The following is a 17938-nucleotide window of genomic DNA, read 5'->3' on the forward strand; positions in this document are numbered from 1 at the left end:
GTTTGTAAGCCATTAGAGGAGTGGCAATTGTGACACTAAGCTCCAAGAACAAGAAGATTCAAGCAAGCAACTAAAGGTATTCATCTAGATCTGATTTCATATGTCAATTTGAATTGTATACACTAGATCTAGGATTCGCAAGACTTTGATAATTGCATGTTCAATTAGAGAAACCTAGATCCAAGCATTAGGGTTTGCATGTGCACATAGGAAAGTTCTTATGGCTCAAACCCATCAGTGGTATAAGAGCCTTGATTGATTTCTATTGAATTGATGCTTTGATTATTTGTTCAAGTCTTAAAAATCGATTTTTTGTGCTCTCTGACTGATGAACTCGACGAGTTCCTCTGGGAACTCGACGATTTGGATGAACTCGACGAGTTCCTGAGTGAACTCGACGAGTTTAGTCGTCAAACAGAGAGATTTTCAAAATTTCTTGCTATTTTGCTTAAGGATACTTACCTAAATCGTTTTGGGTCCATAAAATCCGAATTTTATCATATGTTTGACTATATACTTGACAAAATAAAAGATAATTACCATTTGGTTAAATAATAATTTCCTTATTTGATAATAATTGATTATTTGAATTAATTGGTGAATTGTCTTGCAAGTAATATTGACTATGTCAAATCTAGATAATCATTATATTAATTAGTTAATTTATGTTATTTGCTATTTAAAACTTTATGTTTTGAAAATTTCAAAACTTGTCCTCAAGTTTTGAAATTTAAGTTTTATGATTAAAAGTTTTAATTTGAACTATTTAAATTTCAAACCTTAGAATTTTACAAGTTTTAAAATTCAACCTTATACTTATAATATTATAAGATTAATATATATATATATATATATATATATATATATATATATATATATATATGTATGTATGTATAACATAAATGCTAGTCTTACCGTTAGTAGGCTTCATTCACGAAGCCGATCTATAAGGGGGGTAAAAGGTTATGGCCTATAAAATGGCCGTTTAATGGGTATCCATTCTAACCCACCGCTTCCTTGATTGGTGGAGGATCGTTAGCCGAACTGGTAGGATCGGGCAAACCTTTCCTCATTAAAGGTATAATGAATCTATATAAAGTAACTAAATGTTTTTACAAAATTCCCAATATTAGTTACTTTAGGAAAAAGTGAATTGATGCAATACCATGAAATTACACTTTGTACCCTTACTAAGACGTTAATGGAGCGCGTGTGGTTAACCGGCAAGTTAATTGGTTTCTATGCAAAGGTGGCAAAGGGTGACTCATTGTTTGTCATAGTTCGATAGAGCATGTGTGGTTAGCCGGCACATCGAATACGTGACTGTAACAATGAGGGCACCATGTACATTTGCATGGTTATTCACACCCACTTGGTGATCCTCGGCATCCCAGTCACAAACTAGAGGGGAATATCGAGATTTAAACATGCCATTGAAAAGTTCAATGTATATCAAAAGATCTAGGAGTTGTCAATACATTTAAAACCTAATTTCTTTTTCGTTTTTCGTGGTGGAGAATTAGTGAATCGACATTCACTTGCCTTCAAACTATTTACTTGTTAGATTACGTCATCCCTTTTCTAATTTGTAAATAATGTTGTTGGTTCCTAGCCCTAATTTTTCATTTGGGTGATTAATTTGGGAAATTAATTTCTAAGCAACATTGTTCTTTTTCCTTTTCAGATGTCGAACGCAAACAACAACGCTTCTGGTTCAAACTCCTTTGGTTCTTTCTCACTCATGAACTTGTGTGGGAAGGTGATCTTCGATGGGACCAATTTCAGTAATTGGATCCGCAACATTCGCATGGTCACTCGCTACGAGGACAAAGAGTATGTCCTCGATGAGAAGCTAAAGGAGATTGACATCGATACTGCTACCGCTGAAGAGATCACAGCCTATGAGGCCCATGAGCGTGATGCCACGAAAGTCCATTGCATCATGCCAGCAACTATGACTGCAGAACTCCAGAAGTCCTATGAGGACAAGTACCCCTACGAGATGCATCAGGATCTGCTGGAACGCTACCACCAGAGCGTTAGGCAAGAAAGGTATTAGATCATCACTTCGATGATCACTACCAAAATGGGTAGTGGAGAGTCCCTTACCGCTCATCTGCAAAAGATGCAGAGATATGTTGATCGCCTATTGAAGTTGAATGTGAACTTCAATAAAGAGTTGGAAATTGACATCATCCTTCACTCATTGCCTTCCTGCTATAGCCAGTTCCGCATGACCTACCACATGAACAAAGAAGAGGTCTCCTTGAGCAAGCTTCAGGGCTTGTTGAGGACTGCTGAGAGCAACCTCAAGGATAAATTTGTTGCATCAACTCCAACTCCTTATGCTGCCCCTGTCTTGGCAATAGGGCAAGGAAAGGGTAAGAAGAGGAAGGCCTCCTCAAGGGGTCACCACAAGGGAAAGTCTCAAGATGGCACCTCTTCTAGTGGAACCAAAGTTGGTTCTGCTAAAGCCAACTCAAACCCTAAGGAGGCAGAGTGACACTAATGCCACAAGATAGGGCATTGGAAAAGAAGTTGCCCAGAATATCTGCAGACCACCAAGGATGGGAAGATCAAGCCATCTTTCACAGGTATTTACACAATTAAATCTAATGGTTTATCACATGCTACTTCTTGGGTTCTTGATATAGGATGTGGTTATCACATATGTTCTGATTTGCAGGGACTAAAAAGAAATGGGGATGTAGAGCGAGGAAGGATGAATCTGATCATGGGAAACAGAAGAACGTTGCCTGTCACCAAGATTGGAGTATACTCCTTAGTGCTTAGTAATGGATTAAATTTAAATTTCAATAATTGTTGCTATTCACCAGATATGGCTACAACATCATTTCATTTCATGGTTTATATAGACAAGGTTTTAGATATTCGTTTGATAATGAAAAGGGTTCTATTTATGCTTATTTTAATAATGTTTTATATTTTGAAGCATTGCCTTGTAATGGAATATATGAAACTGTGATGGTTGTAGATAACTTAGGAAATGATGTGTTGTGTGTGCATTCTTCCAATAGTATGGATAAAGCATGCTTATGGCATTGTCGTCTTGGACATGTCAACAAGAAACGCATAGCCCAACTCCAAAAGGATGGAGTGTTGGAGTCATTCGACCTTAGGGACGATGACGTGTGCGAGTCTTGTTTACTTGGAAAGATGACCAAGTCACCCTTCACTGGCACTTAAGCGAGGGGTGAGGGTTTATTGGATCTCATACATACAGATGTATGTGGACCCTTTAGATCCACCATAAGGGATGCGGATCGCTTCTATGTGACTTTTACAGACGATTATAGCAGATATGGATATATCTACTTAATCAAGCACAAGTCGGAAACCTTTGAAAAGTTCAAAGAGTTTAAACATGAAGTGGAGAATCAATTGGGCAGGAAAATCAAGATGCTTCGATCTGATCGAGGTGGAGAGTACCTAAGTCTTGAATTCAACGACTACCTCAAGGAATGCAGAATAGTTTCACAATTAACGCCACCTAGGACACCTCAAATGAATGATGTGGCCGAGAGGCATAATCGAACCTTTCTAGACATGGTTCGTTCCATGATGAGTCGTGCTTCACTACCTATCTTATTTTGGGGGTATGCCTTAGAGACTGCCGCCCATATCCTTAACTTAGTCCCTACAAAGAAGGTTGCCAAATCACCTCACAAGATGTGGACAGGGAAAGCTCCCTCATTGGCACATATCAAGGTTTGGGGTTGCGAGGTTTTCGTAAGACGAGAGACTCACGACAAGCTCGAACCTCGTAGTGAGCGATGTTTTTTCATCGGCTACCCGCAGAAATCCTTTGGATATCTCTTCTATAGACCGAGTGACAATGTTGTCTTCGTTGCAAGGAGAGGGGTTTTCCGAGAGAGAGAAATCATAAGCCAAGGAGACAGTGGGAGGCAAATCGATATTGAAGAGCTTCAAGAGTCGAGTGATAAAGGAACCTCTAACATTGGCGCTCAACCCGAGGAGGAAACTCCGGTTGACCCGATTGATGAGTCCTTACCTCTTAGACATTCCGAAAGAGTTAGTGTTCCACCCCAGTTTTATGGTTTTCGTATGACTATAGAAGTGGATACGTTCATTACTGATAGCACACTAGTGAATATGGACGAACCTAACAACTATAAGGAAGCCATGGCAGGCCCGGAGTCTGCGAAATGGAAAGAGGCTATGGACAGCTAGATTCAGTCCATGTATGACAACCAAGTTTGGAATTTGGTTGACAATGTACCAGGTCGTAAGATGGTCGGGTGCAAGTAGATCTACAAGAAGAAGACTGGCGTGGATGGAAATGTGCACACTTACAAGGCGCGATTGGTTGCGAAGGGTTTCACTCAAACTCCTGGAGTTGACTACGACGAAACCTTCTCACCAGTTGCGAAGATAAACTCTATCAGGGTGATGCTGGTCATTGCTGCATTTCATGACTATGAAATATGGCAAATGGATGTCAAAACCGCTTTCCTTAATGGGAAGTTGGCTGAGGATGTTTACATGGCTCAGCCAGAGGGGTTTGTCAATGCGAAGCATCCCAATAGAGTGTGCAATCTTGAGAAGTCCATTTATGGACTTAAGCAAGTGTCTCACAGATGGAATCTTTGTTTTGACGAGAAGGTCAAAGAGTTTGGTTTTCTGCGAAGCGAAGATGAATCGTGTGTATATGTCAAAGCCAGTGGGAATGTAGTAAGCTTTCTCGTATTGTATGTCGACGACATACTACTCATAGGAAACGACGTCCCGACACTGGAGGAAGTTAAGTCCTGGCTCGGGAAGTGCTTCGCTATGAAGGACCTCGGAGAGGCTTCCTATATTTTAGGAATAAGGATAGTGAGAGACAGAAGTAAGAGACTAATATGACTTAGTCAGAATACTTACTTGGACAAGGTACTAAAATGTTTTAGTATGAAGAATTCTAAGAAAGAAGAGTTACTAATCTAGAGTAATGCCAAGTTGAGTAAGACTCAAAGCCCAAGTACTGAAGTTGAAATAGCAGAGATGAGCCGAGTACCATACGCTTCCGCAGTCGGCTCGATCATGTATGCTATGACTTGTACTCGCCCTGATGTGGCCTTCGCTTTGAGCATGGTCAGCAGATATCAAGGGAACCCTGGCAGAGCGCATTGGATCACAGTTAAGAATATTGTTAAGTACCTTCGGAGGACCAAGGAATGGTTTTTAGTTCTCGGTGGGAGTGATGACTTAAAGGTGCGAGGGTACAATGACGCTAGTTTTCAAACCGACATGGACAACTATCGTTCGCAGTCGGGCTGGGTCTTTACCCTCAATGGAGGAGTAGTAACGTGGAAGAGTTCCAAGCAGGAAACAGTAGTTGATTCCACGTGTGAATTAGAGTACATTGCAGCAAGTGAAGCGTCAAAGGAAGCAATATGGTTGAAGAACTTCATTGGAGACCTTGGAGTTGTGCCAGCCATAAAGGAGCCTATGGATATTTTCTGTGATAATGAAGGAGCAGTTTCCTTGACGAATGAACCAAGGGATCACGGTAGATCTTGACATATCGACAGAAAATATCACTTTATTTGACATCGGGTGGAAGAAGGACTCCTCGTAGTGAAGAGGGTATCGTCAGAGGATAACCCAGCAGATCCGCTTACGAAGGGACTCGGAAGGGTTAAGCACTTGCAGCACGCTAGGAGCATTTGGCTGAAGGACGATATTAGTTTAGATTAGATAGTTTAGAAACGTGTAATAGATAGAGTTGTTATTAACATTTGATGATTAAATAAAAGAGTATTATTTATAAGTAAAGTTACTGTCTTATGTTAATCATTTACCTATTGTTTCATTTTGCATGTTTTGACTTCCTGAATAATTGAATTATTTGATAATAATCGAATTATTCGAACGGTCAACAGTCGTTCATATGTTGGAAGAAGATATGAATGAAGACTGTCATGAATTGGTGTGTAGAATGTCTAAAATGTATTAGACATAGCAAAGGTTTGCTACAACGTTCATGAGTGCTTATGAACATGATTTGAGCATTGGAATAAACCCACACTTGTTGGAATCACTTCATGGAATTTGTCTCGAGTGATCGCAAGATGGTAATATCATATGGTCTTAAAACCTAGATATATGGTTTATTGTTTGCTAATTGGTTGTGCATTGATAATGTGTAAACGCATAAGTAACTTGATGTTATAAAACGCATTGTTGTGTATGATTTGATTAGTGGATAGCAAATGCATATAAGTCGAAGTTTATCTGTTCCTTTTATCCTAAGAGGGTAAAAGCGATATCAGGGCCCCTCGATGATTTGATTTGACTTATGTGTCGGGCCCGGTTAGGACTGAATTGATGTGTACAATTAAGTTCTATGTCAAATGAATTTGAGATCGAGAAACCAATTGTTGGACAATAAGTATGACAATGTTCCATGTAATTGTCCGCACGATATCTAGAACAGAGGATTATACGATCCCTTATCTAAAGGACAGGTTGCTGATAAGATCAGAGTTTGACAGCGTCTGTGAGAGCTACGATTGCTAATCGGATTATGCTTACATTTGTAGTTACTAGACTTATCCAAGTGGGAGACTGTTGGATTAGTGTCTAAGCCCGTAACTATATTTGGTAAGTACTTGACCCGGTTGTGCATGGTCCTTTTGGGTTGCCTTCACCATAGCAACTTGACAGGGTGATTTATGAAGAGAGAGAAGATATTATGATTTATTAATATATTATGAGAATAATATATTAAAGGAATAATCATATTATTTAATTAATATTAGTCATAGATTAATTAGGAATTAATTTGGTGACTAAAAGAGGTTAATTGAATAAAGGGGCTTAAACTGTCGAATGTGTGTAGTTGTGTTTTGGGCTATGGATCCTTCTAAGTTATAGGGTGGCCGAAATTAAGGAGTATGGGCTCCTTGAATTTGTCCAAGCCTTACTCTAGAAGGATCCTTAGATTGCTTAGGGATTAAGTTATTCAATTAGGGTTAAGGATGTAACCCTAGAAGCTCACAGTAAAAATAAACCCCTAGGGTTGGAGAAATCGGCCACCTTGCTTCCTTGGGAACCCTGGAGCCGATTTCTACACCTATCCTCTCTCTCCAAATCATCCTCTTGCTATTTGGTGTTTGTAATCCATTAGAGGAGTGACAATTGTGACTCTAAGCTCCAAGAATAAGAAGATTCAAGCAAGAAACTAAAGGTATTCATCTAGATCTGATTTCATGTGTCAATTTGAATTGTATACACTAGATCTAGGATTTGCAAGACTTGGATAATTGCATGTTCAATTAGAGAAACCTAGATCCAAGCATTAGGGTTTGCATGTGCATATAGGAAAGTTCTTATGGCTCAAACCCATCAAAAATCACTGCTCCCAGTTCGAGATCGTGGGTGGTATAGTTGATTTCGTGGTTCTTAAGCTGTCTCGAGGAATAGGATATAACCTTTCCTCGCTGCATAAGAACGCAGCCTAGCCCTTGCTTGGCTGCATCACAGTAGACTACAAAATCTTCTGTCCCTTCTGGGAGGGACAAGATCGGTGCACTGCAAAGGGCTTGCTTTAATATTTGGAAAGCAGTTTCTTGTTTCTCCTCCCATTTGAGTGACATAGCTTTTTGGGTCAAGGTGGTGAGTGGCTTCGCGATCTTCGAAAAGTTATGAATAAATCTCCTGTAGTAGCCAGCGAGACCTAGAAACTGACGAATTTTTGTTGGGGTTCCTAGGGTCGTCCAACTTTCGATAGCCTTGATCTTGGAGGGATCAACATGTATCCCATCCAGGGCCGATCCATTGGTTTTTTTTCCCTGTGCGTGAGTATAAAATAATGCCCACATATTTGTACAGTACAATAGACCAAACACATATAGAAAGAAAATAAACAAAAGTGCATTAAATTTTATAGTTCACTAGATCCATATTACTACAAACAAAAAAGGTACAAAAATCACTTAAAAGAATGTATTTGTTTTGAAGAAAAATTGTTATCTAATGATAGTCAATACTAGGTGGAAATTAAAGCAAATACATATATTATTCAAGTAAAGACGGATAAAACGTGAACTAAATATTCAACAAAAGGTGCATTAAATTACATTTCGGTTAAGGGTGAACATAAGCAAAATCAAAACCTACAAAGAAGGAAAAACTTATCCGAACGTTTTTGGTTTTTGGAAAACAAAATTTGTACGGATAAGTTTGGTTTTGCAAGAAAAAAAACAAACCAAACCGAATATACATAATAAATATGCTTAATATTCATTATAAGTAAACATTATTATCTAACCATCCAACTATTTTATTATTCAAGTAGTCTGTATTATTTTCTATCGTTTGAAATTTTCATTTTGTAAACATGAATGAAATAAAAACGCCAATCCATAAAAATAAAATATGCAGTGAACCAAATATTACATTTTTGCTATTTGCCACTATCTTTTCCTATTATTATCTTTTTCTTTTTTGAAGAATTATATAGACTTAAGGCCAACAAATTAAGATAGATGGAAAATTGGAAGCAAGAATCGTTATGAAGAAGGGTACCCACAAAGAAGGATAAACCTAAAAACTTGAAAACCAAATATCTGAAAAATCAGAAAACAATATATAAAATCATGAATCCAGAAAACAATAATCAGTATATAAAATCACAATTAGAAATCCGAGCATGCTATCGACAATCACAAAAAATATGTAATTATATGAAATCAGGAAACTATATATAAAATTAGAAAAGCACGGTGAATGAGTATTTGGGTTTCCCAATTGCATACTCAAAATCAGAAATCTGAAACAATATATAAAATCAGAAAACATTCTTATACTCAAAATCAGAAAACGAAAATTACCAGAAAAGCAAATGTGATTCAATGATTGAGTATTCGTGTTTTCCACACACTAAAGATTGGGTTTTGATGTTTCCGTTTCGTATTCAGTCGTCAATTGAATCAAGTTTTTCGTTTTCCGACTATGTAAAAATTGATTTTTTTTCTTCACAGTACATTTGTAATTGCGTTTTGCGATTTTATGTTTTTCGTGAAAATCGACTCTTCATCTTCTGTTCTGATTCGTGATTGGTGCTATACAACGCGTTCAATTTTTCTATTTGATGACCCTTGTCGCTACTGCCTTGCGCTTTGCCTATAAGAATGTTGGACCAGATCATTAGGCCCAATATTAAATGACTATATCCATAAGTAATTGACCAAATCTGCTGCCCCTTCAAATTTTGATGCCCTGGGTCGTGGCCCAACTCGCCCTGGGCTTAGGCCGACCCTGATCCCATCCTTGCTGACTACATGACCTAGCAACTCCACCTTTCGAATCCAGAATTCACATTTTGAGAACTTAACGTACAATTTCTCTGCCCTTAATGTTTCCAATACTTGTCGCAAATGTTGGCTGTGTTCTTCCTTACTTTGGGAATAGACTAGTATATCGTCAATGAAGACTATGACGAACTTATCTAAGTAAGGTCGACACACTCTATTCATCAGGTCCATGAATACAGCGGGCGCATTCGTTAGACCAAAGGGCATCTCTATAAATTCGTAGTGACCGTAGCGAGTTCTGAAAGTAGTCTTTGGAATGTCGGTCTCCTGGACTCGTAACTGATGGTATCCCGATCTTAGGTCAATCTTGGAGAAGAAACTAGCTCCTTGGAGTTGATCAACGAGGTCATCTATCCGTGGAAAAGGGTATCGGTTTTTAACAGTAAGTTTGTTTAATTCCCGGTAGTCTATGCACATGCGAAACGATCCATCCTTCTTTTTCACAAATAAGACTGGTGCTCCCCAAGGTGAGAAGCTTGGTCTAATAAAGCCTTTACTGAGAATTTTTTCACACCCGGCCATCGGCGGAAACACCGGGCGGTGTAACGTCATTTCTCGTATCATAGTTATCAACTTCCTGAAAACACATGCATTTTAAAATATGTCAACATAAAGTTGGTGAGTTCACAGGTTTTGACTCCATATAAAATAACACTTTTTCTCATGTTCAAAAAGTATAGTTTTGAAAGTATCATTTTGACTCTCCAACACTTAGTATATATATTATGTATAATGGTTTACTTATTAAATAAGTGATATACCTACACTTCATTTGAACCTAAGGTATAAGTATGGAGAAACTTATACTTAACATTAATACTTGTATAACGACGAAGTATAATGTTTCTAACAAGTTGCTACCATGAGTCTGTAACTGCTGCTTGACAACAAAACCTCTGACAAAACATACTCATGATATACCATGAGAAACAACACACTCATGATTTACCATGAGAAACAATATCGCACGCTTCATCGACGCTGGAATAATAACAAATAAAAGGAACAGATCATCACTCGCTTGTCTTGGGTTGTAATTAACAACCACTAGTGGGGTCGTCAACCCGTATCTTATTCATACACGACTTCCTCGCTCACACGGGATTAACGGTTACAGGTCAGCGGACTTCTACTAAGATCCCCAATCTTAGTTGATGAATGAGGTATCTCATGTAGACTTTGACGGCGTTCTATAGTCCTAACAACAAAAGCATTTTCGTGTCTAAAACCCTAAGTTACTAGACTATGCTTTTAAACATTACTCCTAATTTCATAATATTAGGCAGTATAACAGTTATAACTTGAGGTAAGACCAGGTTTTATCTTAACATAAACCAACAATAACAACATATAACGTTCCTAGTTTTATCTTGACATAAAACCAGCAATAACAACGTACCTATCAATTAACATATAGAACTTCCGAGTACAACTCTGGAACTATATCACACACAACATATATATAGAATCCTAAGTATAACTCAAGATCTACATTAGCATACTATTATAACAATAACATGCTAACAACTTTGCAATAGTTGTATATTTTCAGAAACGAAATAACTATATCCTGGTTAATATAACTATCTATCTTGATACGAATATATTATCATATAGACATAACATTAACTTATATATAATATTTAGCATGCGTTTTCCCCCGAAAATATTAGAAAGTGGGGCCGTAAAACTCACCCTAGTAGCGTGATCTATAGAATCTAAGCGGTCAGAGGCTCGTCGTAGTCAGGCTCGGGAAGGAAAACGGCCTTCGAAAACGAGAAAGAGTGAAAGGAAAAGGTGTAAGGAATGAAAGGGTCTTGATCGCTATTTATAGGCTCTTCTGGGCCATTTCACGTCGTTACATACCTTGGTTCACATCGTGAACATCCATGAGTCAGCCCGTAGCTTTAACACGTGTTTTCTAGCCCCCGATTAGTGTCCCTGACACGTTTCACGTCGTGAACTTCATTTTCACGTCTTGACTTAAGGCGGCTAGGGTTTCTGCCAAGTGTCATGTCCTTAGACAGCTGCATCTTCGGAAGGTCATAACTTTTGCATACGAACTCCGTTTTTGACGTTCTTTATATCCACGCGTAGGTATTTCCGAGTACTATAACTTTATTTTATATTCCAATAGATAATTCTATGCATATTTTAACTTCCTCTTTTTTATAGAGATTTATAGTGTTAGGGTTTATCATAACTTCTTCACACGAAGTCAGATTTAGACGTTCTCTATATTTTTGGAATCGTATGGACGTATAATTTAAGTTGTATCATAAATTATGTATGAAAGTTAATAATTTAACATGAATTACATAGTAAGTTTATCACATTACTAGTTTAACAAAATCACATTACATGATTGGCATAATCACATGTGATTGTTGTTGACTATTTTGACTGGTGTTACAAATTTTGTTCAACTGGCTGGATAGCTCTTGTGTCTCTGAAGGTGCAAGACAATACGGGGCTTTAGCTACAGGGGTAGCTCCGGGAATTAAGTCGATTCGGAATTCGACTTGGCGTTCAGGAGGGACTCCTGAGATATCTTCAGGGAACACATCAGGGAAATCACATACTTCAGGAATATGCTTGATGTTTTTTACTTCTTGTTTCTTATCAACAACGTGAGCTACGAAAGCACAGTAATCTTTGCGAATATATTTATGAGCCACGACGCAAGAAATGATTTGGTGATTTGCACCGGATTTGTCTCCATAGATAACGAGAGATTCGTTACTTTGCAGATTAAGACGGATGGCTTTCTCAAAATATAGGATATCAGCACGATGAACACTTAAACGATCCATGCCGATTATAAATCCAAAACTTTTAATTGAGACCGGCATAAGGTTAATTGGGAATGAATGGTTTTTTAGAGTAAGTGTGCATCCTATGCATATGTTATTGGTACTTTCTGTTTTTCCGTTGGTCATCTCAACGGTAAATGTATCTTTTAATGCTTCGGGGTTTTGTTTTAAGAGATGTTTGAATTTATGGATTAAGAAACTTTTCTCTGCACCGGTATCAAAAAGAATGCATGCGAAAAGAATTGTTGAGAAGAAACGTACCCGTCACCACATTAGGATTTGCTACAGCTTCTTCATAGCCAACCGCCAAAACTCTTCCTGTACCACCGGCGTTCTTTAACTTAGGACAGTTTCTTTTGAAATTCCCTACCTCCCCACATCCATAGCAAGTTTGGCTCACTCCCGCAGCAGGGACTTGGGAAATGGGTTGTGCTGGTAATCTACAGAAACAGGCAGTATGCCCCTTTCTATTGCAGTTCTGGCAGTGCATTTCTTTGCAATTTCTCTTCTGATGGTAATTGCACTTGTTTCACTTTGGCAATGATCCAAAATATCTACTTTGGGTTGCTGGAGTAGTAGAGACAGAAGTAGGAACAGGGGCTGGAACAATAGCAGCGTGTGTTGCCACTGTTTGTTGCTTTTTCGAGGGCTCTTGAGACAATTTCCTTTTTCGCTTGTTCCATAATTTCTTCTTACTGCTCCCTTCCTTGGGTTTCTCCGAGATGGGTACCATAAAGCCCTGGCGAACTCCGTGGTCTACCAGTGTCTGTGCCAAACGCTTGGCACTATCAAAAGTAAGAGGGTTAACGGCTATTACATTTCCCTGTATCTGAGGAGCGAGTCCCCAGATATATCTCTCAACTTTCTTGCTCTCAGTGGGAACCATCCCTGGCACAGAATAACCAGATCACTGAACCCGGCAGTATATGCAGCAATATCAGAGTCTTTCATCGTTAGACTCCAGAGTTCTTCTTCTAGCTTTTGAATTTCGCCTCGGTGACAATATTTTTCTAGCATCAGGATTTTTAAGTCATCCTAGCCCATAGCATTGGCGACTGGAAGAGATAAGGATTTCACATAGCCATTCCACCAGGAAAGGGCTCTGTCTTGGAAAGTACATCCTGTAAACTTTACTTTGAGGCAAGCACATATTTCGAACACTGATTCGGTTTTCTCTAACCAGCGCGTCAGAGTAATGAAACCTCCGGTGCCATCAAAATTTTTGGGATTCGCATTTGTAAAGTCTTTATATAAACACTCACGGGGGTGTCCAAGACCTTCACGATGACCGGAAACTAGAGCACCACTGCCAGCTCCACTTGTACCACTAGCATTAATTTGTGTCATGGCAGCAGCCACGGCGGCAGCTACTGCTGCTTGGAAGACAGCAGCATCATATTGTGGAGGTAGTGGTGGCGAATTTGGTGGATTTGGTGGATTTAGTGGATTGTTGTTGTTCTTCCTGTTAGACTTTTTAGGAGGCATCTTTCTCTAGAATAAATTAACAGAAAGATGATAAGTTTTCTATAGAAATTATGAGTCAGGTGATTTTTAACACATATATTTTAGTTCTAGACACATCATAACCTGACTTTCTTAATGTTAGGTGATTTACAACCGAGTTTACTAATACAAGTAAATAATCGCAATGGTACTTGTGGTATCTCTTCAATATGATGAAATCCATACTCGGTTTCGAATAATGGCTCCATGTTTTCACACGTTTGTTTCTAATAAGGATGACTCTCTTATATCGTGTAGTCTCTGTGTTATTATGTCATAAAGTACTCCTATAGTATTTTATCTTTATGATTGATTCTAGAATTCTTCTGGTACTTAGGTAAGTTTTAGACTTGTTGCAACACCACTAACACTCCCAAACATATGTCGGTCATATCTCAAATAAATATAGTTGATCAGGCTATATTGATCCCAGATATGATTACATAATTATCCAGGTTTAACTGTAATGTCCAACATCCAAATACTTTTTGTATAGTTCTTACTGTGACACTATTTCTTATATATATATATATATATATATATATATATATATATATATATATATATATATATATATATATATGTTAGTATACTTCTTATAAAATACTTTGATTTTAAAAGTATACTTTTAGTTAGAGCGCTTCAGCCCCATAGCATTTATAGTTTGTATATCTTTTATGGTCTGAAATACTTAGTTCACTATAAACAATGCTCTGATACCAATCTGTCACACCCCCAAACCAGGACGGCGGAAACATTCGGGGGCGGAGGATGTCATGTACAGTATCACAACAATTCATAATAGTAATCAAAGTAAAACAACAACCATTGTATTTACAAAGTTACAAGTTTTACATTTGTGTTCAAAACATAATATTCATGACACCAAAAGTATAAGTTCAAAAGACATGAGTTTAAAGAGCTCCGTCTTCTCAAAAGCGGTGTTGTACATGTACTAGTGTTTCCCTGAGAATACAAGTAGTTTTAGAAAAGTGTCAACAATTAAGTTGGTGAGTTCATAAGCAAGTTTATAACTCAAATCCGTTTTTCTCGTTCTCTGATAAAGTAAAACACGTTTTTCCTAGAAAATCCTATATTTTATGTTGTATTATACGCTAAGCAAAAGAGTGAAAGTTTTCTGTGTTCTCAATTGGTAAAAATGTAGTTTAGTTTACATAAAACCATAAAGAAAAGGCGTTTTCCAATACGAAAATAGTATTTCGTATTTATACCTTTAAAATACTGTGTTATAGTGTTATAAAGATAAAACCATGTAAAGTTTTAATTATTCCTACACTAATCATTTTATTCAATCTCAAAGTGTGAGTTATCATAACCGTACTTGATGACCTAGGATCGCGTGAACACAACGTTCTTCAGGCGTCGCAATCGGTAGGACATTTGTCACCACAGGTCTGCCGACCTAGCTACTATGTAATAAATACTCAGTAGGTAAGTTTCATAATACTCAGAAGGTCAGTTTCATAAACTATATAAGATATATTTTATATGATTATTTTCTGATTGACGTTTTCTAAAGAATGTTTTCTACTCGTTTTCTGTTTAGTACCAATGAATGAGTTCTCTAAACTATACCTATTATAGTTTAACTGTTGGTAAGAATCGGTAATATTGTTATTCCATGAAGTTCACTGTTTGTACCAAATATACTAAACAGTTTGAAAACCCTTTTATATTTATATAAATGTAATATTAATATAATTGTGATTAATTAGACCTTCGATTAAATAACTTTACTCCATGCCCACAACTAAACAAGGAACTGGAAATGGGGTCAAATTATATATTCTAAATCTTTTGAATCCAAATTATATAACTTACACATATATAAATATGCAATTTTTGATAATTATAAAAATTTAAAAACTTTAAAAACATTTAAAAGCATTTTAGATATTAACACAATTTTCATTGTCTTTCACTTGTATTCCCCCCTAAAACAGTTAAAAATCATAAAAATGTAGGGGTATGAACTCACCTTTCGTGAGTGATTCGATTGGAAGTTCAATATAGGATGTTATTTCCACGAGTTATATTCCCGAGTCCTATAAGCATTTCATGTAATAAATGTATACTTTTAGTGAATATAATCACAAATACAATAAGGAATTGAACCAATTTGCAAGTTTAACTTACAAATAAGTGTTAAAAGCAAAGTTTGAAAGTTGTTAGCTGTTCACAGCCAGAAGAGGGGTTCACGCCCAAAGAACACTTGATGTTCTTGAGTTCACGGCCATAAAGTGAGGATGTTCTTGGGTTTTCGGCTGATGCTCTTGATGAATTAAAGAACACTTGAAGATTCAAGTGTTTTCGGCCCAAGGATATGAAGATTGGAAGGTGATTGTTTGATAAAGATGAAGAATACTTGAGAGAGAACGAAAGTGTTTGCGGTTGGAGTGTGTGAAATGAGGGAAAAATCAGTCATATTTGTATATATACTTAAGATTCTTCGGTAGTAAACACATCCTAAGGAGATAAGATGCTCGGGTTCACGACCAAGAAGGGTTCACGGTCATGCGAGGGTTCACGGTCGAAGCATGATCACGGCCCGAAGGCGGTTTGTGGCCGAGAAAGAAACCCAAAACGATAAGATGCGAGATTACGGCCGTACACCCTTTCCAAGGAGATAAAATCCGAAGGTTTGCGGTCTGAGGAATGGTTCACGACCGCAAACCATTCACGGCTCAAGCGGGGTTTGCGGTCCGAAGGAAAGAAAGAATGGTCTTTGGACTTCATGTTTTTACTTCTTAAATTATACAACACTTTTATCAAGTGTTTTTAAATGTTTCAAATATAATTATTTTAACTTTATTAAAATATAAATCCTTAAGTTTGACTTTTATTTGACGGAAAATGCCTTGAGTTGACTTTTAAAATACTGAAAATAACGGGATGTTACACTTCTAGTGTCTGAATAGTTCTCTCACTCTGCCCGTCTGTTTGTGGGTGGTAGGCTGTACTCATGTTCAACCTAGTTCCCAAGGATTTTTGAAGTGACTGCCAGAACCAAGAGGTAAATCGACTATCTCTGTCAGAGATAATAGATATTGGTACTCCATGTAATCGTACTATTTCCCTGATGTATGTTCTGGTCAGTTTTTCCATCTTGTCTGTTTCTTTGATTGGTAGGAAGTGTATGGACTTGGTTAACCTGTCGACGATTACCCAGATTGTGTCGAGTCCACCTGTCGTCTTGGGTAACTTGGTTATGAAATCCATTGTAATCTGTTCCCACTTCCACTCAGGTATTTCTGGTTTTTGAAGTAAACCTGAGGGCTTTTGGTATTCTACCTTTACTTTGGCGCAAGTTAGACACTTGCCCACGTAGGTAGCAATTTTTGCTTTCATGTTCGGCCACCAAGACAATTTCTTAAGGTCCAGATACATCTTGTCTGAACCTCGATGAATAGAGTATCGAGTCTTGTGTGCTTCGTTCATGAGAACTTCTTTGAATCCACCAAACTTCAGTGTCCAGATCCGATTCATGAGATAACGAACTCCGTCACCCTTGATTTCTAAGTTTTTATCCATTCCTCTTAGGGTTTAACTGATCACGTTTTAGGGTTTCAGGGCCTCCAATTAAGCTTCCTTGATTTGTGTTGATAGATGGGAATGGATAGTTATGGTTAGTGTTTTCACTCTACGACCTGAGTATTCTTTTCGACTAAGGGCATCTGCTACTACATTGGCTTTTCCAGGATGATAACGAATTTTGCATTCATAGTCACTGAGTAGTTCTACCCATCGTCGTTGTCCCATATTCATCTCCTTCTGATCGAATATGTGTTGAATACTTTTGTGGTCTGTAAAGATGGTGCACTTAGTGCCATAGGGGTAGTATCTCTAAATCTTTAGAGCAAACACTACTGCTCCCACTTCAAGGTCATGAGTAGTGTAGTTGACCTCGTGAGTTTTTAGTTGTCGTGAGGCATAGGCGATAACTTTTCCTTGCTGCATAAGTACACATCCTGGTCCTTGATTGGATGCATCGCAGTATACAACGAAGTCTTTTGTCCCTTCTGGAAGAGACAGAATAGGCGCGCTGCACAGAGCTTGCTTCAGAGTTTGGAATTCAGTGTCTTGTTTCTCTCCCCATTTGAAGGTTACACCCTTCTGAGTCAGGGTAGTAAGTGGTTTAGCGATCCTTGAGAAGTTATGTATGAATTTTCGGTAATAGCCAACAAGGCCTAAGAATTGGCGGATTTCCGTTGGCGTTTTTGGTGCTGAACAGTTCTTGATTGCTTTAATTTTGGAAGGGTC

General features: G+C 37.9%; 1 protein-coding gene across 1 annotated transcript; it reads right to left on the reverse strand.

The window, feature by feature from the left end:
- Window positions 1-8737: 8737 nt before the first annotated feature.
- On the reverse strand, window positions 8738-12644 carry LOC145127349 (uncharacterized). The gene is made up of 3 exons (XM_079062565.1): window positions 12416-12644; window positions 11924-12261; window positions 8738-8797 (listed from the first exon to the last, which is right to left on the reverse strand). Exons 1-3 carry the CDS (start codon window positions 12642-12644, stop codon window positions 8738-8740), a joined length of 627 nt encoding a protein of 208 aa, XP_078918691.1.
- Between the last annotated feature and the right edge of the window lie 5294 nt (window positions 12645-17938).

Source organism: Lactuca virosa, chromosome 7, assembly GCF_052849685.1.
Source record: "Lactuca virosa cultivar CGN04683 chromosome 7, Lactuca_virosa_CGN04683_v6, whole genome shotgun sequence".
Taxonomy (NCBI): domain Eukaryota; kingdom Viridiplantae; phylum Streptophyta; class Magnoliopsida; order Asterales; family Asteraceae; genus Lactuca; species Lactuca virosa.

Excerpts from the sequence above, each read along its gene's own strand:
- LOC145127349 (XM_079062565.1), bottom strand. The coding sequence starts at position 12,644 with ATGCACTGCCAGAACTGCAATAGAAAGGGGCATACTGCCTGTTTCTGT. Across the intron at positions 12,262-12,415 it reads AAATCCTAATGTGGTGACGG|AAAGTACCAATAACATATGC; the intron begins GTACGTTTCTTC and ends ACGGAAAAACAG. Across the intron at positions 8,798-11,923 it reads ACATCAAGCATATTCCTGAA|ATTTCTGATTTTGAGTATGC; the intron begins GTATGTGATTTC and ends ATATTGTTTCAG.